Raw genomic sequence first — 25,902 nt, forward strand, 5'->3', positions numbered from 1 at the left:
TTTACCCATTCACTTACTGAAGGACATCCTGGTTGCTTCCAAGTTTTGGCAATTATGAATAAAACTACATTTTATATGATTCCATTTTCTCTCCTTCTTAGCAAACTATACTTCTGTATTTAGTGGTTGCCCCAGAGTCTGCAATATACATTGACAACTAATCCAAGTCAATTGTCAAATAATACTATACTGCTTCACAAGTAGTACAAGTACCTTATAATAACAAAATATTCCTAATTCCTCTTTCCTGTTCCTTTTCAATCATTGCTGCCATTCATTTCACTTATATATAAGTGCGTGAATGCAGCATGCACACACGCACACACACACACGCACACACACACACACAAGCATACATAATCAAATACATTGTTGCTATTAATTTGAACAAACTCTTGTCAGTTAAATCAATTAATAATAAGAAAGATGAAACATTCTATTTTATCTTCACTCACTCCTTCTCTGATGATCTTCCTTTTCTTTATGTAGATCTGATTTTCTGACATACTATTTTCCTTCTCCGTGAAGAATTTTTAACATTTCCTGCAAGGTAGATCTACTGGCAACTAATACCCTAAATTTTTGTTTGCCTGAGAAAGTCTTTATTTTTCCTTCACCTTTGAAAGACAATTTCACACTGTAAAGAATTTTAGGTTGGTAAGTTTTGTTCTCTCAACACTTTAAATATACTCCAAAGTAAATATACTTTCTTCTTGTTTGCATAGTTTCTAAGGAGAAGTTGAATGTAAGTCTTACCTTTGCTCCTCTACAGGTATGGTGTTTTTCCTTGGCTTCTTTCAAGATTTTAGCTTTGATTTTCTGAAGTTTAAATATGATATGTCTAGGTGTACTCTTTTGGGTATTTATCCTGCTTGGTGTTCTCTGAGCTTCCTGGATCTGTGGCTTGGTGTCTAACATTAATTTGGGAGAAATTCTTAGTCACTGTTACTTCAAATATTGCTTTTGTTCCTTTCTTTTTCCTTTCTGGAATTCCCATTATGCATGCATAACTCCCTTTGTAGTTGTCCTAAGTTTTTGGATATTCTGGGTTGTTTTTGTTTTGCCTTTTATTTTTCTTTTTGCTTTTCCATTTTGGAAGTTTCTATTGTCATATTCTTAAGGTTGGTGATTCTTTCCTCAACCATGTCTATTCTACTAATGAGCCCATCAAAGGCTTTCCTCATTCTGTTAGTAGTTTTGATCTCAAGCATTTCTTTTTCTTAGAATTTCCATCTCTCTTCTTACATTACCTAACAGTTCTTGCATTTTGTCTACTTTTTCCATTAAAGCATATTAATCATAGTTTAAAAAAATTCCTGGTCTAGTAATTTGAACATTCCTGCCATATCTGACTCTGGTTCTGATGCTTGCTCAGTCTCTTCAGATTGTGTTTTCTGGTTTTTAATATGTCTTTTTTTATAATATGTTTTTAATATGTAAATTTTTGTTGAAAGGTAGACATGATGTACTAGGTAAAAGGAACTATGGTAAACATGCTTTTAGTAATGTAGTGGTAAAATGTGGGGGAAGGGGAAGCATTCTACTAGTCCTATGAGTAGGTCTCAGTCTTTTAATGAGCCTGTGCCCCTAGAGTATGAAATTCACTAATGCATCTCAGTCCCCATACCCCTTAGGTGGGACAGGATGGCTAGAGGGGGCTAGAGTTGGGTATTTCTCTTCCTCCATGTGGAAGGCTGGAGGGAGTAGGTATTAGATATTTCCTTTCCCCTTTCCTTTCCTAGGTTAATCTCTGGTAATACTTTCTCCTGAGGGCAGGCCTTGTTAAGAACAGAGTACTCTGGTGTATTTCAAAAGCTTCTTTTTTACCTTGCCCCCTGCTGGAAGCATGAGAGGATTTTTCTTCAATATTCACTGTGAAGATCAGTAGAGCTCTAGAGGTAAAACTCACAAAATTGTGGCCCCCCCCCTTACCTGGACCCCACCCCCCCTTGGTGTTTTTATCTGAGATTTATTTACTCTGAGCCTCCAGCAATTACAATTTAGGTTTCCCTACCCCAGCAGTGGTTGCCACAGGTTTTTGCTCCACTTCCAGGACGTTTTGATTCTGTTTCCACCTGTTTCTCTCTCCAATTTGGGTGACAGTAGTTTGCTCTATGACCTTACTTCTCTGGTGGATCAAAGAAGAGAAGTTTTTTTCAGTCTGTTCAGCTTTTACTTGTTAGTATGCAGTGATGACACCTTACAGGCTTGACCAGAAATCTTAAGTCTTCTTTGTAGTTTTGAAGTTATGTTTTATATGTATTTTGGTAATTTACCCCTATGAATATCATACTCTTTGATATTACTGTAAATGGTATTAATTTAAAATTCCAACTGTTTGTTGCCTGTACACAGATATACTACAGACCAGTATGATATATATAACATATATATACACACCACATAGTACAAAGGAATAGTGTGATATATACACACATATATACCCTATATAGAAACAATAAAATATTTTATATTTATCCATATATTTATAATTTCCAGCACCCTTCATAACTTTACCTTTGTATAGATCCAAATTTCCATCTGATATTATTTTCCTTCTACCTGAAGAAACTCCTTTAGCATTCCCTGTAGTGCAAGTTTGCTGCTGATGTATTCTTTCACTTTTTTTGAGTATGAAAAAGTCTGTTTTCTTGTACACGTCTGAAAGATATTTTCACTGAGTGTAGAACTGTAGAAACTGTAGACAGTTCCTCTTTTAATGATTTAGAGAAGTCTCTCCATTTCAGTACTTTAGAGATGTCTCCTTTCTGACATCTCTGAAGTTTGAATAGTTTACAGTGAGAATTCTCATCTTATTTTTTGCTCCTTTCTATGTAATGTGTCTTTTCTCTCTGGCTGCTTTTAAGATTTTCTTGTCCCCACTGATTTTTAGCAATCTGGTTATGATGTGCTTTTCCTTTATGCTTCTTCTGCTTAGCTTTGTTAACCTTTCTTTCTTCCATTTATGGGTTTAGAATTGGACAAATTTTAGATATCATATTTTCCTGCCCCCCTGCCTAGTGATGACTTCAATGATATATACATATATTAGACTGCTTGATACTGTTCTACAAGTCTCTGATGCTCTGTTCATTTTTTTGTTAGTCTTTTTTCTCCCCATGCTTTTGTTTGAACAGTTTCTGCTATTTCACTGATTTTAAAAAAGCCAGTAATTATTCTGTTATTAATCCTATCCAATGTACTTTTCACTTTATTGTCTTTCTCATCTCTAGAAGTACAATTTGGGTTTTTTTTACATCTTCCATTTCTATCATGTTGACATTCTCCTCTATGTTGTTGGATATGAAGAATATACTGATAATTGCTATTTTATGTTGTCTGCTAAGCCCAACAACCATATTAATTCTAGGTCTGTTTCTATCATTTTGGTTTTCTCCTTGTTTTGGGTTACTTTTCATATTTTGCATGCTTGGTAATTTTTTATTAGATGTCAGACATTGTAAAATTCACACTGTTGGACTTTGTTCTGGCATACAGTTAAATCACCCATGATTAGTTTTGACTCCTTTGAGTCCTTTTAGCTTTCTGGGGTAGGTCCACTGGAGTCTTTTAGTCCAGAATTAATTTAGCCTCACTACAGCTATACCCATCCAAGGACTCTACCTATTGGTGCATGCTAAGTCTCTTCATTATAGCCAGTGAGAAAGCAAAATGTTCCCAGCCCTGTGCAACCTCCAAAAAATGTATGGCCTTCTTCTTTTCAGTGATTCTTGCTTCAGCCTCTTGTAGTTTCATGCTTTACACATATAGATCTGTATTCAGCCAATGATTCAAGGGGTTCCCTTTGCAGATCTCCAGAGCTCTACCTTTATGCAATTACCTCTCTTCATTGCTCTGCCTCACAAATTCTAGATAATTCATATTCTCCAATATCTGATCTAAATGCACCAAGACCACCAGGCTGTTTGGGCTCCTCCCACCCCTGCTTTTCAACTTGGGAAATGCCTCCAGGCAGAACTGGCACAATGGTAGGGTGCATTTCTTTTGTTTCTTTTCTCACAGGGATCATAATAGTGTACTCCCTGTTGAACAATGTCTAAACACAATTTCTTTTCTTTAGGCTAGTCTTCTGGTTGTTTACAGCAAAAGAACAATTCCTGTGCAGTTAATACTTCATGAGCAGAAGGATACATTTCCCACACAGCTTTCCATTTTGTGAAATCAACTGTTTTTCATGTGCACTTTTAAACAGATTTAATTCAATAATTTTTTCCATATCAAATTTATCAATAAAAGATTCTGACAAAAGCTATTATTTCTAAGTTCAATTAACAAAAAAAAATTCAGATCTAAATTTTATCAATAATATTTTACTCTTCTCATTTTTGGCCTTTAACACAACTTATAAAGTTTATTTTGTATATACTTTTTTCTACTAGTATTAAATAATAGTCATATAGTGGATGAAAGACTAATAGCTGTATTTACTTTGTTGCTTAACTACAACTATAAGCAATTCTTTTCATTACACTATAGTCAAAATCTCTTATCAATCTCAAAATTCTTCATTTAATATTTCTATATTTCTAATGTTTTTAATATCTTTATTTGCTGCTATAGTATATCAAATATAATGTTATTAAGGAGTCTAAGACATTAAGCAGAAAGACTTTAAAAATCAGAGTGAAATTTTTGGCAATCTCATTGGCATTTGGGGCTGAGAAGGTAAGGTAAAGATTTAGAAGCCACCAAGGCAGAGAGGCCCTGGTGAACACTCCAAGCTTTCAGCTGGAATCCATTAAGGGCTACATCTTAAAAGCCAGAGTGAAGTAGATATAGAAGGAGAATTACCAAAATAACAACAGGCCTGAATTTATACCATTACCTGAGCAGATTAGGTGACCAGGCCCTACTCTACCAGCCAGAGAACAGAATAAATCTCATCTATAGAAAGATATTATAGAGCCTCACCAATTTTTCAGAAACTATCAAGCACACTAACAGACAGAATCAAATGACTAGAAACAGAGAAAAACAATAAAAACATATATACAGATGATTGAGGTACTGGAGTTATAAAACAAGGACATTAAAAAAAAACAACTGGGCTTCCCTGGTGGCGCAGTGGTTGCGCGTCCGCCTGCCGATGCAGGGGAACCGGGTTCGCGCCCCGGTCTGGGAAGATCCCACATGCCGCCGAGCGGTTGGGCCCGTGAGCCATGGCTGCTGAGCCTGCGCGTCCGGGAGAGGCCACAACAGAGGGAGGCCCGCATACCACAAAAAAAAAAAAAAAACAACTATGAGTGATTGTTTTAAGAAAACCGTGAGCCATGGCTGCTGAGCCTGCGCGTCCGGGAGAGGCCACAACAGAGGGAGGCCCGCATACCACAAAAAAAAAAAAAAAAAACAACTATGATGAATAGTTTTAAGAATACTGAGGAAAGATGGAGAAAATAGTCAAAGCCAAATGGAACATTCATCAGAAAAGCACAATCTATGAAAAAAAGACTACACTGAAATTAACAAGAGTCAATACATATAAAGGCACTATTATGAAAGTGGAAAGACTTGGAATGGGAAAAGATACTTGTTGTCAATATATCTGATTAAAAAACTTAAGACAGGCAACTCAAAAGAAAAACATGCAAAAGTCTTAGAGAAGCTTTATGAAAGAAGATACCCAAATGACTAACAAATATAAAAAAGTGCTAAATTTCATTATTAGAAGGAAACAAATTAAAACGAATACAGGCATACCTCAGAGATATTGTGGGTTTGATTCCAGACCACAACAATATTAAGCAAATATCTCAATAAAGTGAATCACTTGAATTTTTTGATTTCCCAGTGCATATAAAAGTTATATTTACTATACTATACTGTGCTGTACACTATAGTCTATTAAGTGTGCAATAGCATTATGTCTAAAAAAATACATACCTTAATTTTAAAATATTTCATTGCTAAAAAATGTTAACCATCATCTGAGCCTTCAGTAAGTTGTAATCTTTTTGTTGATGGATGGTCTTGTGTTGATGCTGATGGCTGCTGACTGATCAGGGTGGTGGTTGCTGAAGGCTGGGGTGGCTCTGGCAATTTCTTAAAATAAGACAATGAAATTTGCTGCATGAATTAACTCATCCTTTCACAAGTGATTGGTTTTCTGCAGCATGCAATGCTGTTTGATAGCATTTTACCCACAGTAAAACTTCTTTCAAAGTTTGAGTCAATCTTCTTAAACCCAACCACTGCTTTATCAACTAAGTTTATGTAATGTTTTAAATCCTCTGTTGTCACTTCAACAGTCTTCACAGGATCTTCATCAGAATAGATTCCATCTCAAGAAACCACTTTCTTTGTTCATCCATTAAAATTTATCATGAGATTACAGCAATTCAGTCACCTTCAGGCTCCACTTCTATTTCTAGTTCTCTTGCTATTTCTACATCTGCAGTTAACTTCCTCCACTGAAGTCTTGAACCTCTCAAAGTCAACCATGAAGGTTAGAGTAAACCTCTTCCAAACTTCTGTTAATGTTGATCTTTTGACCTCTTGCCACGAATCATGAATGTTCTTAATGTATCCAGAATGGTGAATCCTTTCCAGGAGGTTTTCAAATAACTTTGCTCAGATCCATTGAAGGAATCACTATCTACGGCAGCAACAGCTTTACAAAGTACTTAAAATAATAAGCTTGAAAGTTGAAATTACTCCTTGACCCATGGGCTGCAGAAAGGATGTTGTGTTAGCAGGCATGAAAACAACAATAATCTCATTGTATATCTCCATCAGAGCTCGTGGGTGGCCAGGTGCATTGTCAATGAGCAGTAAATTGGTTTTTTAAAATAAATGTATTTTTGGCTGCATTGGGTCTTTGTTACTGTGCGTGGGCTTTCTCTAGTTGTGGTGAGTGGGGGCTACCTTCGTTGTGGTGTGCGGTCTTCTCATTTCGGTGGCTTCTTCTGTTGCGGAGCACGGGCTCTGGGCTCTAGGCACGCGGGCTTCAGTAGTTGCGGGACACGAGCTTAGTTGCTCCACAGCATGTGGGATCTTCCCAGACCAGGGATCGAACCTGTGTCCCCTGCACTAGCAGGCGGATTCTTAACCACTGTGCCACCAGGGAAGTCCCCTTTGAGCAGTAAATTTTGAGAGGAATCTTTTTTCTGAGCAGTAGGCCTCAAACATTCAGTTGAGTAAAATATTCAGTAATTCAAGCCTGGATATGCTGTCAGCTAGGCATTGTTGTTCTATTTATATAACACAGGCAAAGCAGATTTAGCATAATTCTTAAGGGCCCTAATATTTTTGGAATGGTAAATGAGTACTGGCTTCAACCTAAGTCACCAGCTGCACTAGCCCTCAAAAAGAGTCAGCCTGTTCTTTGAAGTTTGAAGCCAGGCATTGACTTCTATGTAGCTAAGAAAGTCCTAGATGGTACCTTCTTGCTATGTAAGGTTGTTTCTTCTACACTGAAAATCTTTTGTTTAATGTAACCACTTTCATTAATTATCTTTGGTAGATCTTCTGAATAGCTTGCTGCAGCTTCTACATCAGCATTTGCTGCGTTACATTGCACTTTTATGTTATGGAGATGGCTTCTTACCTTAAACCTCATGAACCAACCTCTGCAAACTTTTCTTTCTGCAGCTTCCTCCTCATCACTCTAAGCCTTCACAGAATTGAAGAGTTAGAGCCTTGCTCTGGATTAAGCTTTGGCTTAAGGGAATGCTGTGGCTGGTTTGACCTTAAACTTTCTCTATATCAATAATAAGGCTATTTCGCTTTCTTATCATTCAAGTGTTCTGGAGTAGCACTTTTAATTTCCTTCGAGAACTTTTCCTTTGCATTCACAACTTGGCTAACTATTTGGTGCAAGAGGCCTAGCTTTTGGCCTATCTCAGCTTTCAACGTGCCCTCCTCACTAAGCTTAATTTCTAACTTTTGACTTAAAGTGAGAGACATGTAGGTCTTCTTTCACTTAAACATTTAGAGACCATTGTAAGGTTATTAACTGGCCTAATTTCAATATTGTTATGTCTCAGGGAGTAGGGAGGCCTGAGGAAAGGGAGACAGATGGGGTCAGTGGAGCAGTCAGAATGCACACATTTATTAAGTTTGCTGTCTTATATGGGTGTGGTTTGTGGCAACCCCAAAAAAGTACAATAGTGACATCAAAGATCACTGATCACAGATCACCATGACAAATCATAATGGAAAAGTTTGAAATATTGTGAGGAAAAAAAAATATTGTGAGAATTGCCAAACTGTGACACAAAGTGAGCAAATGCTATTGGAAAAATGGTGCCAACAGAATTGACGCAGGGTTGCCATAACCTTCAATTTGTTAAAAAACACAATATCTGTGAAGAAAAATAAAGCAAAGCACAAAGAAACAAGGCATGCCTGTATGTGATGCTATAAACATGCCAGAGTGGCTAAAGTGAAAAAGGCAGATAATACCAAGTGTTGCCAAGGATACAGAATAACAAAAACCTCCTATACTCTCATTGGGAGTGTAACTTGGCACAACTTCTTTGGTAAAGTATTTAGTAGTATCTATTAAACCTGAAAATACACATACCCTATGACCTACCAATTCCACTTCCAGTCAAAGGTCCAACAGAAATTTATCTATGTACATTCACCAACAAACACATAAAGGAATGTTCATAGCAGCACTAATCATAATTTCCCCAATCTGCAAATAACTCAGATGTCCATCAACAGTTGTGAATGGAATAAGTTGTAGTATATTCATATGATGGACATTATATAGCAATGAGAATGATCAAATTATTGATCACATAAAGTTGGGCAAGAGAGATAAGACACCAGAGTTCATTGAGTATGATTCCATTTATATAAAGGTGAAAAGTAAACAAAAACAACTTATGGTGTTAGAGGTTAGGATGATGTTTACTGAAGTCAGTGTGGTAGGGGTAGGACGTGTGACTGGCATGAGGCAGAACAGATGCCATTGGTGTTGTTTTTTTGATCTGGGTGATATACAAAATGTGTTTACTTTGTCAAAATTCACCAAACTATACATTTACTGTTTGTGCAGTTTTCAGTAGGTATTATAGGTCAATTAACTTTATTTTAAAAATTATGTGTCTGTGTATGTATGTATGTAAAGCTGCTAATGCTTATCCTGAGAAATTCATTTATACATCTACACACTAAAGACTGGAATTCCACAAGCATTTAATGATACGTAACTTTCATGAACTGTTCCACCGACTGCTTCCAATGATGGCTCTTTTTTTAATGAACCATATCTGGGAGGAAAACTGAGGACACTGATGATTTTCGTGGTCTTCTAGATGCACTTATTTTTCTACTTGTATTCTACCTTGGAGAAAAACTTCTGTGTCTAAAATCAGTAATTAAAATTCTCCAGGTAACGTTATAATGTAGTACATAGTTCAATACATGGGATCTGGAGACAAAACTGTCTAGGTCTAAATCCTGGTGCTGCCATATACTAGCTCAGTGTTTGGGGAGCAGGAAACTTGGTTTCCTGATCTGTTAAAGAGGGATATGTAATAAACGTAAGATTAAATAAGTGTTAATAATGAGTAGGAAGGAGCACATGAAAAACAGTGGAAAATTTCTTATAATACTATGGCTGGTAACTACTTTTTTCTCCTTTGTATCTCTGTAAACATATCTTCACATGAAATTCAATGCAAGACTTATTTTTCAGACAATATTAATGTTTCATTCCCTCAACACTGGTGAAGTGGTCTGTTCTTGGGTGCCTTAGACCTTGATGCTTACTTTTCCTCTTTGGAAAAGATTGCATATGAAAGCATTTTCTTTCTATTTAAGCAAGTTCCTTCCTCATCAAATATGTGTTCTGGTCCACAGGCCTTCTCTTCTATGAGCTTCTTCAGCTCAGCTGTTACTGCCTTTCCCATTTTCTTCACATTCTAAAAAGAAAATGCTTAAACTTCTAAATCGAATCATGACTATAGACATAGAAAGTTAGTAGTGGCACTAATTCCTTCAACACTTGGGGTATCAGAAGAAACAATTATAAAGCCTCCTGGCTTTCTCTAGAGTTATAATAATGGAGAAAAAATGGATCCAATGAAAAGAGGAGACTGGAAAATTTAAAAAACTGAAACTAAGAACTAAATACATGAGTTTAACAGCCACTTGGATACAGCTAAAGAGAGAATAAACTAGAAAATTGTAGAAAATATCCAGACAAAAGCATGGAGAACAAAATAGATGCAGTGTACGCAGAAGAGTATAATTGGAATACCAGAAGGGGAGAAGAGACAGAATGGTTCAGAAGCAATATCTAAACAGATAATAGCCAATAATTTTCCAAAAATAATGAAAGACATGAAGTCACAGATTCAAGAAAAACTATGAGCCCCAATTAGGATAAATTAATCTCCCCCACCACCAGCATCATAGAATATACTGATGAAAACCAAAAATATATAGACTATCTTGAAAGCAGCTAGACAAATTTAGACACCATCCTCAAAGAAGGAACAAGAAGATGGATATCTAACTTTTCAACAGAAATTATAAAAGTCAGAAAACAATGTAATGACATCTTGAAAGTGCTAAAAATAACTGCCAACCTATAATTCAATACCCATGTTGAAATATCCTTTAAAAATAAAGACAAAATGAAGTTATTTCCAGAAAAATAAAAACAAAGTTTATCCTGAGCAGAATTTTAAAAATAAATAATAAATGGAATTCTTCAGGCAGATGAAAAATTATCCCAGATGGAAATACAGGAAGAAATAAAGAGCAACAGAAAGGGTAAATACACTTGACCCTTGTACAATGAGAGCATTAGAAAATCCAAGTATAACTTTTGACTCACCCCAAAACTAGTAATAGCCTACTGTTGACCAGAAGGCTTACTGGTAACATAAACAGTCGATTAACACATACTTTATATGTTATATATATTATATACTGTGTTCGTACAATAAAGGTAGAAAAAAAAATTAAGAAAATCATAAGGAAAATACAGTTACAGTAGTGTCCTGTATTTATTGATACTGTAAGTTTATGTTGTCTGTTTACAAGATGAATCGTCTGTCAGTACCTACATCAATATTGTCCTAATGATACAAATACCATAGATGTTATATGTATTACAAACATTAGACATCAAAAATGAAAAGACAATGTGAAAAAGAAATTATTTGTTTATAGGTACTATATTTATTGAAAAAATCCACGTATATGACTAGACTCGAGTAGTTCAAACCCTTGTTGTTCAAGAGTCAACTGTATTTGGGTAACTCTAAATGAATGACTGTACAAAGTAATGATACTGTCTTATGAGATTTAAAATAATGTAAAACTTAAATGCATGAAACAAACAATGGGAGGGAGCACTACATGGAGTTAAAAGTGTTCTAAGGTCAAGCATTGCCTATAAAATGGTAAAAGTAGCAATTCATATTAGACTCTAATGTTAGAGTCAAGAATCCATATCATGATCTTTAGGATAACTTCAAAAGGTACAATGAAATATGTATAATTAATGAGGTAATGGGGAATGGGAAAAAGAAATCCAAAAGAAGGCTAAAATAAGTAGAGAAAAAAACAGACACAGATAAGGGAAAAGAACCATAAAATAATGTGACAAATAGAAGACAAGTATTAAGATTATAGTTATGAGCCCACATATATCAGTAAGATTACATTAAACAATCTAAAATTTCCAATTAATAATTATTTTCAAATTGGATTAAAAACACATGTTCAGCTTAATAATTATAAAGCTAGCATCCATGTAGCCACTACTCAGATAAATACATTTTAAATTATCAGCACTTCAGAAACCCAAGTGCCTCCATCCTGAATCATAAATCTCCTCCATAAATAGCATTTGTGGTACTAATCCCCTTGTTTTACTCTTTAGATTTACCATCTAGCTTTGAATTCATAAATAATGTACTTTTTGCTATTTTTGAACTTCATTTGAATGGAATCATACTATTCCTTGTGTCTGCCTTTCAATAATGTTTTTTGTGGGAGTAACATACTGTTACATGTGACTGTAGTTCCTTCACTTTCATTAATGTACAAAATTCTACCATATGGATTTACAGCAATTATTTTTCTTTTCAGCTGTAGATGGGACTTTTTTTCCTTCTGGTTTTGCCTATTATGGAAAATGCTGCTAATAAACATTCCTCTAGATATGTCCTATTGCACATGTGAACATGTCTCTAGCTAGGGTATATACCAAGGGATAGGACTGCTAGGTCAAAGGATATTCAGATCTTCAATATTTCTAGATAATGCCAAATTTTTTCTAAAGTACTATACCAATTTAGTCACCCAACAAAATATTAAATAAAACCAATTCCCTTTATTTCAAAATCTCACCAATACCTGGTATTGTCAGATTTTAAAATGTTTTACTTTTCCTTACCTGATATGAAATGGTATCTCATTGTGGTTTTAATTTGTATTTCCCTGATTACTAGTGAAGATGAGCACCTTTTCATATGTTCATTGGCCATTTGGAATTCCTCTTTTGTGAAGTAGATGTACAAGTCTTTTGCCCATTTTTCTTTTGCATTATCTGGCTTTTACTCATTGATTTAAGTTCTTTATATATATGTTCTGGTACTAGTCCTCTATAGGTTATATGTGCTGCAAGTATCTTCTCCCACTCTATGGCCTGTCTTCTCACTATCTTTATAGTGCCTTTTGAGAAAAGAAGTTTCTAATATTAATGTGGTAAAATTGATCATTTTTTTACTTTTATGGAAAGGGTATTTGTGTCTGAAGATATCTTTCCTTATCCGAAGTTCATGAAGACATTTTATGTTACCTTCTAAAAGCTTCATAATTTTCCTTTAGATATTTAGTTCCTTAATTCACTTGAGACTGATGTACAGGGATTGGACTCAGGGATCCAATTTCTTTTATATTTCTCACAATATGAACAGCAATATGAATTTACTAAAGTCAATCATTTCCCAAATGATCTGCCATACAATCTCCAACACAAATCACATATACATATAGGTATAGGATTCCGGACTCTCTTTTACACAGCTCTGTTGTCTAGCACTTGCAAATATCACATTATCCTAATTACTGCAGTTTCATAATGTCCTGACATCTGATGGCAAATTCCTTCCATTCTGTTTCTCTACTTAAAGGGTATCTTGGCCTCTTAACCCATTGCATTTATATATACATTTTCGAATGAAATCAGCTTATCAAGTTCCATAAAATTACATACTGGGAAACTGATTGAAACTGTCCTCTATAAATTAATTTGAACAAAAGTAAAAGCATTTTATAATACTGTATTGTCCAAACCATAAACATAGTATGTTTCTCCAATGAATTCTTCTTTGATATCTCAAAGTTCCATAATTTTCTTCAGAGTTATTACATACCTTGTTAATTGTATTTCTAGGTACTTGATACATTTAATACTATTATATGTTTAAAAATTTTTCATTTCCTAATTTTTTATATCTTATAGGAATACAATTGATTTCTTATATGTTTGAGTTTAGCAATCTTGCTAAACTCTTATTAATCCTAATAATTTATCTGTAAATTCCTTTAGATTTCCTACATATATACCCCCAATCATCTAGGAATAGTAATAATATTGTTTCTTCTTTTTGAATCTTTTATATTTTTCTTTCTTTTGTTTTTTTGCATTTTTGCATTAGCTAAGATATCCAGTATAACCTTAAAGTGGTAACAGCAGGCATCCTTCTATTTTTATCTCAAAGGGAGTATTTCCAATATTTCACTATCAGATCTGTTTTAGGGTTTTTATAGATACTCTTTATCAGATTAAGGAAGGTACCTCACATCCCAAGTTTGCCAAGAATTTCTTTTTAATCATAAACATGTATTTTATAAAATCCTACATCTATTTTGAGCTGATGATGACTCTTCTCCTGGCACATTATGTAAGTTGACTTGCTATTGTTAAACCAATGTTGCAGCATTCCTGGAACAAACTCAACTTTTATAGACGGTTGAATTTGGTTTACTAGTTTCTGTTTAGGATATCTGAATCTTTTTTGTGGGTAAAAATAAACTGTAATTTTCCATTTCTGTAAAATTTTAAAATTGATTTTATTATCAAAGTATCAGAGTTATACCAAGTTTTAGCATCTAGTCTCAAAAAATGAAGAATATTCCCTCTTTTTTTATTCTTTGGGATAGTTTGTTTAAAACTGGTATTGTTTCTTTCTTAAATGTTTTATAAAATTCACCACTGAACCTACTCATCAGGGTCAAGTTACACAATTGTTACACCTATTCTCACACTCACCATGGGCTGACAGTGCTGCTTGAAACAGTTTCACAAATTGCACATTCTTCCTTCATTACAGAGCATGAGGTGAATTGTTCATATCATGGGTATAAGCCACTGATAAAGTTAACATATCAGTCTACAAAATGTTATTTTAATGGTGTCTTCACTTTTTCACTTCCATCAACAGCATTTTTCTTTTTTGTCACTTTATGAGTTTCAGCACAGGCATCAATAAGTGGTAACAACACTCACTCACTGAAATGTGACTCTTTCCTTTGTCAACTAAATCAATACCTTCTTCATAGCAGCTTCCTGGCTCAAAATTAAAATGCAGGTCTCAGTATCATGGAATATTAGGGTTTCTCCTGAAGAGCCAGAACTGCATGTGAATTCCCAAATACCAAGAATCTCCTGTAAATGGTGTAGATCTGTAATGCTTCTCTTTCATTTTATAGCATCCTTGAGTATGCACAGTTATTTGGGGGAAAGAGTGGTGTTCTTCAAACAATGGGCATCATTTAATTCACTTTTTGGTTATAAATTTTCCTCTTTTTAAAAGCTGACGTATAATTTAACATATAAAAGCAAAACCATAGGACATTTTAAGGAGTGAAATGTAAAGAATAAATAAATAATATTATAAAGCTCCAAAACTGTTGAGAATCACAAGTCAAGAGAACTCATTAAAATGTCCCCATCCCCCTATCCTTGAACATCAATCCAGGCCAGGATCACCAATCAAGCGGCTTTGTTAAACTAAACTACTTCTTCCCTATCAGCCCCAAATCTTCTATTAGACTAGATTGGAGATTAGGTGTCTCAGCTGCTTTGTGATCAATCACAATAAATAAGTTAACCTATTCACTATAGTTTGAAGTTATCATGATACTACTTTCAACATGCAGGGAACTAATTTTAGACACTTTTCTCCTAGTCTTACTCCTCTGTGTAATTCTTTAAAACCACTGTTTCACAGGGCCTTGATCCTTCCATGTGTAGAAGTGGAAACTACTGGAGTGATCCAGTTGATCACTCCAGTTGCCATACCAAACATGGAAAGCATCACAATGAAAAACCTGATCACCTAACCAATTCAAATTTTATTTAGTACAGTTAAAACAACAATAAAAGCTTTTGAGAACCAATTTCTTTATAATGGACAAAAATAGCATTCATATAAATATGAAGCTTTAAGCTATTTTATGCTTGAGTATATGTGTTTACAAACATATTTAGATAAGTAAGTTTATGCATTTTTATAGAAATGCCTACCTTTCAGAAACAGCCTCATTATGTTCCCGTGACAAATTAATCTTTTCACTTGCTTTTTCTGAAGGATTAGAAGGTTCAGAGTTCACATAAGTTTTTCTTTCCTGTGGACTATTAACTGACTCTGGATTCTTATCCAAATTCATAGTCTCTGAATTTGCAACCTGTTAGTTGGGTGAGGAAAAAGCAGTTGAGGGGAGGGTTACCAATTGTGCTCTTCCAACAAAATTGATGATAGGTTAAAATTCCACTTGCAAAGTGTTCTCAAAATATTCTTGCACACACACAGTAAAACATATTAAATTATATGTATATCAATGGCTGATGACCATGATTGCAGTTACTCTGCCAAAAGGAATTTTTAAAAATACTTCAAAAGAAATAAAAATAATGACAGCACAAATCAACTTCCTAGCTTGAACGGAAACGAGAAACAAATACCTAAGTACTTAGACAACATTTTATTCCTATTATACTAAATTTTAGGAATAAACATTAGACTTCAACAAGGAAACTTTTACTTTTGTTATACTTCTAATAAGAGTGAAGACGAGAAATAAATCAATTTTCCAACTTGCTCTTTTTTTTTTTTTTTTTTTGTGGAACGCGGGCCTCTCACTGTTGTGGCCTCTCCCGTTGCGGAGCACAGGCTCCGGACGCGCACGCTCAGCGGCCCTGGCTCACGGACCCAGCCGCTCCGCGGCATGTGGGATCTTCCAGGACCAGGGCTCGAACCCGTGTCCCCTGCATCGGCAGGCGGATTCTCAACCACTGCGCCACCAGGGAAGCCCCCCAACTTGCTCTTCTAGTTGATGAGTTTTGGATAGGCTAAGAATTTCCCAAATCAAATCCTGGTTCCTTTTTGCTAAACAGTTTCTCCTTCAATTTATCTCTTCTCTCTCACATTTTACTGTAAGAAGCAAGAAACCAAGCCAAACCTTCAACACTTTGCTCAAAAATCTCATCAGCCTAATAAACATGCAAGCTTATCACTTACAAATTCTGCTTTCCATATCACTGTAGGTCACATTTCAGCTAAGCTTCCTGCCACTATGTAACAAGAACCCCCTCCCCTCCCCAATTTCCAATAACATGTTCCTCCTTTAAGTACTCACCAACAGTGCTTTTAAATGTCCGTATTTCTACCAACAGTTTATGAAGAATTAGGTATTCTCTTAGACTATACAGGGTTTTTCTACGATGTTCCTCATTTCCTCTTGAGCCCTCACTTGCAGACTTTACCATCTATATTTCTATAATACTAAGAGTCTGTTCAAGGCAATCCAGGCTTTTGAAAAATCATGCTCCTTAATATTCTTCCAGCCTCTACCATTCCAAATCCACTTCCACATTTTTAGGTATCTGTTACAACAGCATGCCATACTTCCTGGTACCACATTCTATATTAGTTGCCCAAGGCTGCAATAACAAATTACCACAAACTGGGTGGCTTAAAACAACAGAAATTTATTCTGTCACACTTCTGCAGGCCAGAAGTTTGAAATCAGTTTCATTAAGATCAAGTTGTTAGCAGGGCTGCATCTCTTCTGGAGGCTTCAGGGGAAAAATCTGTTTCCTTTTTTCCAGCTTCTAGAAGCTGCCAGCATTCCTTGGCTTGTAGCCCTTGACTCCATCTTCAGTGCAATCATCCAACCTCTGCTTTCATTGTCCCATTTCCATCTTGTCTTTAACCTTCTTGACTCCTTCTTATAAGGACCCTTGTGATTACATTGAGCCCACCAGGATAATCTTCCCATCTATAAGCTTCTTTTAGCACATTAAGTAACATACTCACAGGTTCCGGGGATTAGGTCATGGACATCTTTTGGGGTCTATGATTCACCACTGTCAACCATCTTGACACAATTAGCACAGAAGTGACATTTATAGAATATTATACCCAATATTCTTTTCAAGTGTACATGAAACATTCACCAAGGGAAAGCATATCTTGGGCTATAAAATAAGTGTCAATAACTCTCAATGTTGCAATTTTACACAGTATGTTCTCTGACCAAAATGAAATTAGATATCAATAAAAATAAGATACCTAGAAATGTGTGGAAATTAAACATATTCTTCTAAATAACCCATGGGTCAAAGAACAATACCATAAGGGAAACTGGAAATTATTTTGAACTGATGGAAAACAAAAATACAATATAATACAGATTATATTATACTCTCTACACTAAGAAGTACATAATATAAGCATTAAGAAGATGCTTAGAAGGTGCTTAGAAAGAGCAGTGCTTAGAAGAAAATTTATAGCTTTAAATGTTTTCTAGTAGAAAAGGTTAAAAATTAATGCTCTTTCTCTCTTAAGAAGCTGTAAAAAGAACAAATTATATCCAAAGTAAGACTGATCAAGAAAAAAAGAAAACAGATTATACTAGTATCAGAAATGAAATAGAGTATATCACTACAGATCTACAAAGGTTAAAAGGACAAGGGAATTTTATCAATAATTTTATGCCAACAAAATCATCAACTTAGATTAAATGGACAAATTCCTTGCTAAGATAACTTACAAAACTAATACACAAAACGAAATAGGAAAATCTGAATTGCTTTATACCTATGAAAGAATTACATTTTCAGGAAAAAGTCTTCCTTCAAAGAAAGGTCCTTGCCCAGATAGTTTTCAGAGGTGGATTCTATCAAACATTTAAGGAAGTAATAAAAATCTTACACAAACTTTCCGAAAACAGGGAAGGAAATGCTTCCCAACTGATTTATTGAGGCTAGCACAAATATGATACTAAAGGGAATAAAGACACAAGAAAAAATTCAGTGAATGTATACTTATGATTATTTTAAATTTTATATAAAAAATATAAACGGATACTAAACTCTACTTAATGATACCCATGCTGAAATATTTTGGAAGTGTACACTGCGAAGTGTATTTTGATACAAAATACGTTAGTACCAAATATAAAGATGGCTTAGGAGATGAGTAGACTGGCAGATACATGACAAAAATAAATATATTAAAATAGTAAAGGTAGAAGTTAGATGATTATACAAGCGTTCACTGTAAAATTCTCTCAGCTTTTCTGTATATGTTTGAAATTTTTCATCATGATAAAATGGTGGGGAGGGAGGCAGTACAGGCAATCACAAATCACCTCTCTATTCACTTTATGAAAGAAATACAGGTAGCATTTACTTTTGGCTATCTGAGGGTATCTTCTCCAGAGATAGAGTCAGAGGAACATTCTAAGTATAAATTTATTGTCTTTTAAACCTATGTCTTCGTTGGAAGTATATTCTGCTCTTACAATCCAACTACTTATAATGTGGGGCAAGTAAGTTATTAAAACTCCTATACGTTTATACCAACCTTACAAGCTGTACTGCTGGATACCATGTTTCGTTCAACACAATTCCTTTGAGATAAGATTACCGTTTTAATACGTCTTTGAAGTTTTGTTATTTTTGTCTAGAAAAGAAAAACAAATAAATACAAAACCAGAGTACCAAATAATATATCATATAGAGATGGAGAGAAAACTATTTGCCAATGTAATTTTGTGAGACTTAGGCATCCACCAAATAAATAAGAAATTCTTATGTAAGCCAAACATTTAAATCAGGTTTGATCTAGTATAAGATGTTCAAGAATAGAAGATTAAAAAAATCAAACTTCTAATTGGTTCACAATAAAATTAATGCTGCTTGAAACACCAATTAGCAAGTAACCCTAGAAGAATAAAACAAAACAAAAAACCTAAAGAAAGTTTGAAACAGGTTATACAAGCTCTAATATAGAATATATTTTGAACTGACACAGAATGGCTGATAGTTCTACAAGTATTTCTCAAAGGCCAATACAGCTGAGATATAATAACTTATATTACCGATGGTATAGTACATCAGGGTTGTGGCCAGGGATCAGATTTGGGTCCACCTTTACTGTTTTCCTTTCCTAATATGTAAAATATCATTATATTCTACTTTTTAAAAGGACTCAAATGAAATAAAATGAAATTAGAAACTTACGAAGAGTTCATCAGCTATTGCTTCATGTTTACTCCTGCACTGTGTCTTCCCAATGCGTTCAGTCAATTCTTTCAGTTTGTTATCAAATAGTTTGTAATTTATACTACAGATCTCCTGTCGAATCAAATGTCTGACCTAGAATTTTAAAATAAAAACCAAAACACTCCACGTTTCAAATTTAAAAGCAATTTATTTTCTACCTCTTAAAAACAGCTTTGCTCTTTTCTGGATTTACTGTAACTAATAAAAGGTACTTTATTTATATATTTATATTACTATGTCAATAAGGTTTATAAAAGTTAAAGAGCAAATTCAGCAGAACACATCTAATATTTAAATATATGGGTAAGTCAGAAATTAAATTTATTCTCCTAGTGCTAATTTTAGTTTCCTACAGTTCTGGTTGAATTCCATAATACAAATTAAAGGAACAGTAAACGTCTATATATATCCCATTTATACTTTTTAACGACCGTAACTGAAACCTAGTATTCTATAAAAAAGGGACTCCACTTATCTGAAAACCAGAGCCCAGTGAAAATGGCTGGTTGATCTGTAGTAGACAGAAAGGAAATTATGAAAATTTGAGCCTTGACCCCATCATTAACAAGCTATATGACTTTCGGGAAGTCACAACATCTCTGAGCTTCACTTGCCTGGTCCACAAATGGGTAGATGTCATACAATGTTGAACAAGTGATGCTCATAGGATTTTCATAAGAACATAAAAAGATAATATGTGTAAGAGCTCCATAAAATGGAAAACACTGAATTGAAATGAAAGAAATAAATATGCAAGATAATCTCCTTTAGTTTTTTTTTGCAGGGGGAGGGGACGACTTATTGTTAAAATTGAAAAAAGCAATTATGTGACTAATGCTATCTGGCATAATGCATGTTATTCTATCAGATTATAGTAGTTAGCACGTGAAACATTAATGAATTTCATTATCTGGCTAGTTTTCAGAAAATAGGTTGGCCTATTTTCAGGGAGCATAATTAATCTCAGTGCCTACTGATATGAATGGCTCTGCTGAGCCATACATTCAGAAATATCCACTGCAGGTGTTTGCTCAATGTATATGCCCCTTTTAGCAACTTTCACAACACAGTAGGTAGTCTCTCTTAATACAAAATCTGTCATGATACATTCAAGGTATTTATTAGTAATATTTATATCTTCCCATAATATCTTGTTCCTTGGTGCTCAAAACTGGAACACAGTTTCTATGTTAAACTCTTTTATACTGATGTCACCTAGATGATTAGTCATATTCAGTAATTTTATTTGATTATTCCCAAGGTTTTCCCTTTTCATTCCCAATTGTTCTTGATCTTCAACATTATCATCTACTCGATTTCTTCTGTAATGCTTCATTAACATTTCTTCAGTGGTTTCTCAACATTATTAGACATGATTGTCATTTGTACTCTCACAACTTTTAAATATCTGATTAATAACTGCTCAAAACATATGTATTATGTAAATAAGTGCTCAGAAAATCACACTATTTTTACTGACAGCCATTACCTGTCCCCATGTGTGGTTTTTATGGATTATTGCATGCTTGCCAGTTCACTGAGGTCAATATGTGAAGTTCATCCCCTGATGAATCTTGGAATACATATTTACCTGTTTTTTATATGGAAATACTGTTTTGCTAAGAAGCAAAAGCCATACAGTGTTCGTCAAACTTCCCTGGTAAGGAAGAATCATACGGAATACTTGTTAAATTCACAAATTCCTAGGACCTACCCTGATTCACCAAACAATTTCCTGAAAAGAGGTCTGGAAAGAGGACTGGCACCACTAATGATTCTTATCAGGTAAGTCTGAGAAAAGAGAAGCTTAAAACAATTAGTAGTGAGCTGAAGACACCACAATTTAAACAAGTACTCCTGGTGATTCAGATGGAGGCAGACTCTTAAAACTTGGTTACTTTGGACTAACTGCCCACCAAGGCATGAGTCCTCTAATGTGGAGTACACATTTGTTCTCATTTAGTGGTTATGTTCTTCCTACAGAAGGAAGACACAATAACCTCCACCAAATACCTCATAAATATCTTCTGCAGATGGTAATGTGTCAAAAATTATGGAATCAGATGAAGTCCTAGCTACAATTTGCAGATGGTAGGCAAAGTGGCCTAAGGATTGGAGAAAAACTGGAAATTATGTGTGCGTGTATGTGTGTGTATATATATATATCTTCCCTATCTGCCTCAACTTTCTGCAGTGGTGGGTAGGGTGAACAACTTGGACTTTGGAAGAAAAACCCCTCTACTTCAGTAATTTAATTGGAATCAACTAGGCCAAGATCCTTCTGAAACCTCAAAAGATAAGACTCAACTGCTCTGGGACTCTCAGTAGGGAAGAACAATGTCAGAATGAGAGGCCCTATTCCACTGGGATTCAAACAAAAAAAACAAACAGATGTGGTTTAGAGAGCTAATTGCTCAGACAGGAATTAAAATATCAAGTGAGGGAGAGCTAGTTACTGAGAGATAGATAAAAGATAGGAATTAGCTAAAACCCACGCTGTCACCGGACAATGTAAGAAACTTCTGGTGGTAGTGGTGAGGGAGGATAACAAATAAACTGCATTCCTTAAACCTCACTAGGAAGGACCATATTCTGTGTCAACTTGGACCAAGTATTTTGTGAGGTAGATAATAGTAGTGAATGAAAACCCTGATTTTTCTGTGCCAGTGAAATTAAAATGTTCAAAGATTAAATTTTGTATTTATATGTCTATATCAGAATTTATTTCTGAATTCAGCTACTAATCACTGGGAGTAACACACCTGCAATCCCCAACCTCTTAAACTAGATCCATGCTTAACATAATTCCGCTACCCCATCCCTGCAAACAATAGAATATTTACATATTTTATATTAATGTCTCCTTTGGTCTTGCAGAAGAAAATAGAGGTAGAAAGGGTAACTGTTGACTCAACTTTTAAGCTGATTCTGCATGAGTCTTTCAATGGTTTCCATTTATTATGTGAATATATGTTGATATAACATGTAACTATGTAATTGTAATGGCCTGTTTTAGAAACAGTGTTTTTGTTTCTGAAACAGCAGGATAGTTTGGATTGGGACATTTTTTGGTCCATTATAGCTGAGGACAAACAATCTATCACATAATGACTTTTAGTTGTGGCATTTCAGTGGTAATAAAATAGCAAAACATGATCATCAAAACAAGTCCTGATACAGGACCTACTAAAATTGAAGCTCATTACACTTAAACTCAGAGTTGATCAGACATTAATGGAAACTGTAGTACAATGAGATGAAATGGGCCAAAAAGAAAAGTACACTTAATGATGCTATAAAAGCAAAACGTCAGATAATGCATCATATCTGTGTAAATTAGGGTAAGTAAACCTTTCCCTAATTTCTTGGAAATTAGGGCAAGTAAACCTGAATGTAGCAGGACTTTGTAATGAACTTCCGGGTTGCCTGGCTCTATGAAGTAGTGGTCAATTGTGATAATAAACAGCTATAGATGCAGATCAAGAACCCCATGACCAGTACAAAAGAGACAGAATTGTTCACAAAGCTCAAGGTCATGTAGTGTCTGACTTGAAGAGATTTGAGCATAATATTGACTAAAGAGCCCATTCTCTTTCTACCACAGCACTCTACCTTCACGTGATTCTGTAGGTTACTCTGCATAGGATCATTTTCAAAGATCTAGAGATGTTTTGGTGATGTAAACAATTATTTTTCCCTAATACCTCCACCTGCTAATAATTCAGTTTTCATATACCTGCCCTGCATCATGAAAGTTATCTGTTCTCATTGTTTAGATCAATTAACTTTTACCATTTTTTACTAATCAAAAGTAAAAGTTTCTGAAGCAAATATTTAAGCCCAATATTTTACCTGTTCCAGCAATGCTGTTTGCTTTCCCAGAGCTAGAGAAATATTTTCATTAATTTGCTCTGAAGTTTTCACACGCTTAACATTTTCTTTGTTTTCTGAAAACATCCTCTTCTTTTGATTATGGCCTGGGGAGACGGAAAGATGAGAGAGAAAAATATTCCTTCTAATGAAGGAAACAGAGGAATTCTCTAATTTAGGGACTCCTAAGGAAATTAAAAAACTAAAATGTAACCACCGCAGCATTTTTTAGAAAATGTAATTGTATACAAAATTCTGACCAACTAATCCTTAAAAAAAAAGAATATTTTAGTCCTGGTCTCAGATATACTTTCCTTCCACCATATTTAATACACATTTAATACTTACTTAATACTAACAAAAACAATAAATTACAACATTTGATCTTCTGTTTACAGTTATTTACTTGGTGGTCTTACATTATTTTTAGAGTTACTTAGGCAGTCCTACATATTTTTAATAGGTGATCCTACTATTATTTTTAAGCAATTTAAAATTCACCTTGTTAAATGATCACTCTGTAGCATACAAAAGAAAACAAATACAATTTATCCTAGTAAATCAAGTTTTTCTTATATTTCATTAACCTACAAAAACACCCTTTTAATGAAATTTACTTGTGCTATTTTAATAACTTTATAACCCTAGAACTTCATTGGTTAATTATTTGATGTGTTTCTCACTCTACACACAAACCTGTATGTATTCTTATTATCTATCCGCTTACACTTGGCATGTGATATACAGGCCAATTCTATGGAAAGAAATGGGTTCAACTATTTAAAAAACCCACTCTCTCTTTCAACTAGCCTCCTTATTAATTTAATAAAACTTCAAAAAAAAGGTGTAAATGAAATAAACCAAGCAATTTCTATAAACCACCTTTTGATTTTGTTGTACTTTCAAAGGAAAGTGATTGATTCCTTCTTTGCCAGAATTTACTTCCCTTTGGACATAGAGGATACCAACCCCCCTCCCCGCCAAGAATGGTTCAGAAATGAGATACTCTGAAATAATTATCATTTACTGTTTTCCTGTCTATGTGTACTCTACTGAGATTATGAAACCACCCAAAGCAAAGTAACTATTTTAACTTCTCCAAGAGATACATAAGTATGCACTTACTGTTATTACTATCAGTGTCAAATGAGGACAGCCACTTTGCATCTGTACTTTCACAACTTAAAATGCTGGAATGACAGGTTCTACAGGATTCTTCACTTTTCAAAATGTCAGCAGCACAGTTACTAGAAATGACTGAATTTACCAACTTAGGTATTTTATCAACAGGCTCAAAAGGGATATCTGAACTTAAAATTAAAGTGTTATTTTGTCTTTTATCATGTAACTCAGAATTAGAGTTTGTTTCTAAATAGGAAACTATCTTGTCAATTCTCTTGTCATCCAAGGTATTGGTTATTGTAGACTTTGACATTTGAACTACACCACTCAATACACTGGATGGACAGCAAATGGGTTTCAGATTACAATCCTCTTCATGTTCAAAAAAGGATCGTGTTACACTTGCCTGACATTCAAAATGGTTTTCAGAAGTGTTTCGTGAATCTTTTGCGTCTTGTGTAAAGAGTTTCCTGGGAGATTCTACTGTTTTACTTGGCTTTTCAAAAGGGTACACAACTTGTTCTTCAGTGTATTCTAATCTTGTTTTGGAATCAACAATTTCTAGTGGTTTTATTAAATTCTGAGAAAATACTTTACTTTCTGGTGCACATACTGTATTTCTGATAGAGTCCAAAGAGGAAGCATCATTTTCAGAATGTCTACATTTGCTACTTATGACATCAGTACTTGAATTCTGATTACCACTTGACACATTATTCCCAATTGCTGCTGTTTTTAGTGCTTCAACATTCTTTGACTTATTCAGGATCTCTGCTTGCTTCCGGCAACTTGTAGGCATTGTTTTTTTCGCTTTTAAAATCTTCCGTTTACTTCTGTCTGGACTTGCCATCTTTCATATCCTACAATTTAAGATACCATATTTAAATGAATATCTCTAGCAGACAAAAGTTAACATTTACTTACAATATTAAAATAATGCTGAGACTAATCTTCCCAGATTTAGATAATTATTTTTATTGAAAAATATACCCATTTTCATCTGTCATTGATAATTTTAATTTTGTTCTATAACTCTATATAAAGTCAAAATTTATACTGTCAGTAAGCCTCTATTTGATACTAAGTCTGATAATTTATCTGGCCACTTTTTGTTATATCACCTCACTACTATAACCATTAAGTTCTGATTTAAATAATCCAAGTAGGCCATACTTTAGATAACCTAAAGATTAAGTTGCATTTCTTCATAAAAACAAAAAACAATGTTTTGTGTGGAATATTCCATTTTCTACATACCGTGGCACCTTTTTAAAGCTTTCCTAATGTTCAAATTTCCAAATTAATGGTACTGCACGAGTAATTCTCAACAATCATCAGTATGAAAT

General features: G+C 34.5%; 1 protein-coding gene across 1 annotated transcript in view; it reads right to left on the bottom strand.

Annotated features, from left to right (window-relative positions):
- Positions 1-25,406, bottom strand: part of ATF7IP2 (activating transcription factor 7 interacting protein 2) — a 52,901-nt gene extending 27,495 nt beyond the window's left edge. Inside the window, exons 1-6 of the mRNA XM_028499205.1 lie at positions 24,560-25,406; positions 23,417-23,541; positions 19,523-19,657; positions 18,864-18,962; positions 15,521-15,681; positions 13,906-13,908 (exon numbers count right to left, since the gene is read on the bottom strand). Coding sequence (XP_028355006.1) covers positions 13,906-13,908; positions 15,521-15,681; positions 18,864-18,962; positions 19,523-19,657; positions 23,417-23,541; positions 24,560-25,406 — 1,370 coding nt within the window. The remainder of the gene's footprint in view (positions 1-13,905; positions 13,909-15,520; positions 15,682-18,863; positions 18,963-19,522; positions 19,658-23,416; positions 23,542-24,559) is intronic.
- Positions 25,407-25,902: the final 496 nt, after the last annotated feature.

This window comes from Physeter macrocephalus, chromosome 14, assembly GCF_002837175.3.
Source record: "Physeter macrocephalus isolate SW-GA chromosome 14, ASM283717v5, whole genome shotgun sequence".
Classification (NCBI taxonomy): Eukaryota; Metazoa; Chordata; class Mammalia; order Artiodactyla; family Physeteridae; genus Physeter; species Physeter macrocephalus.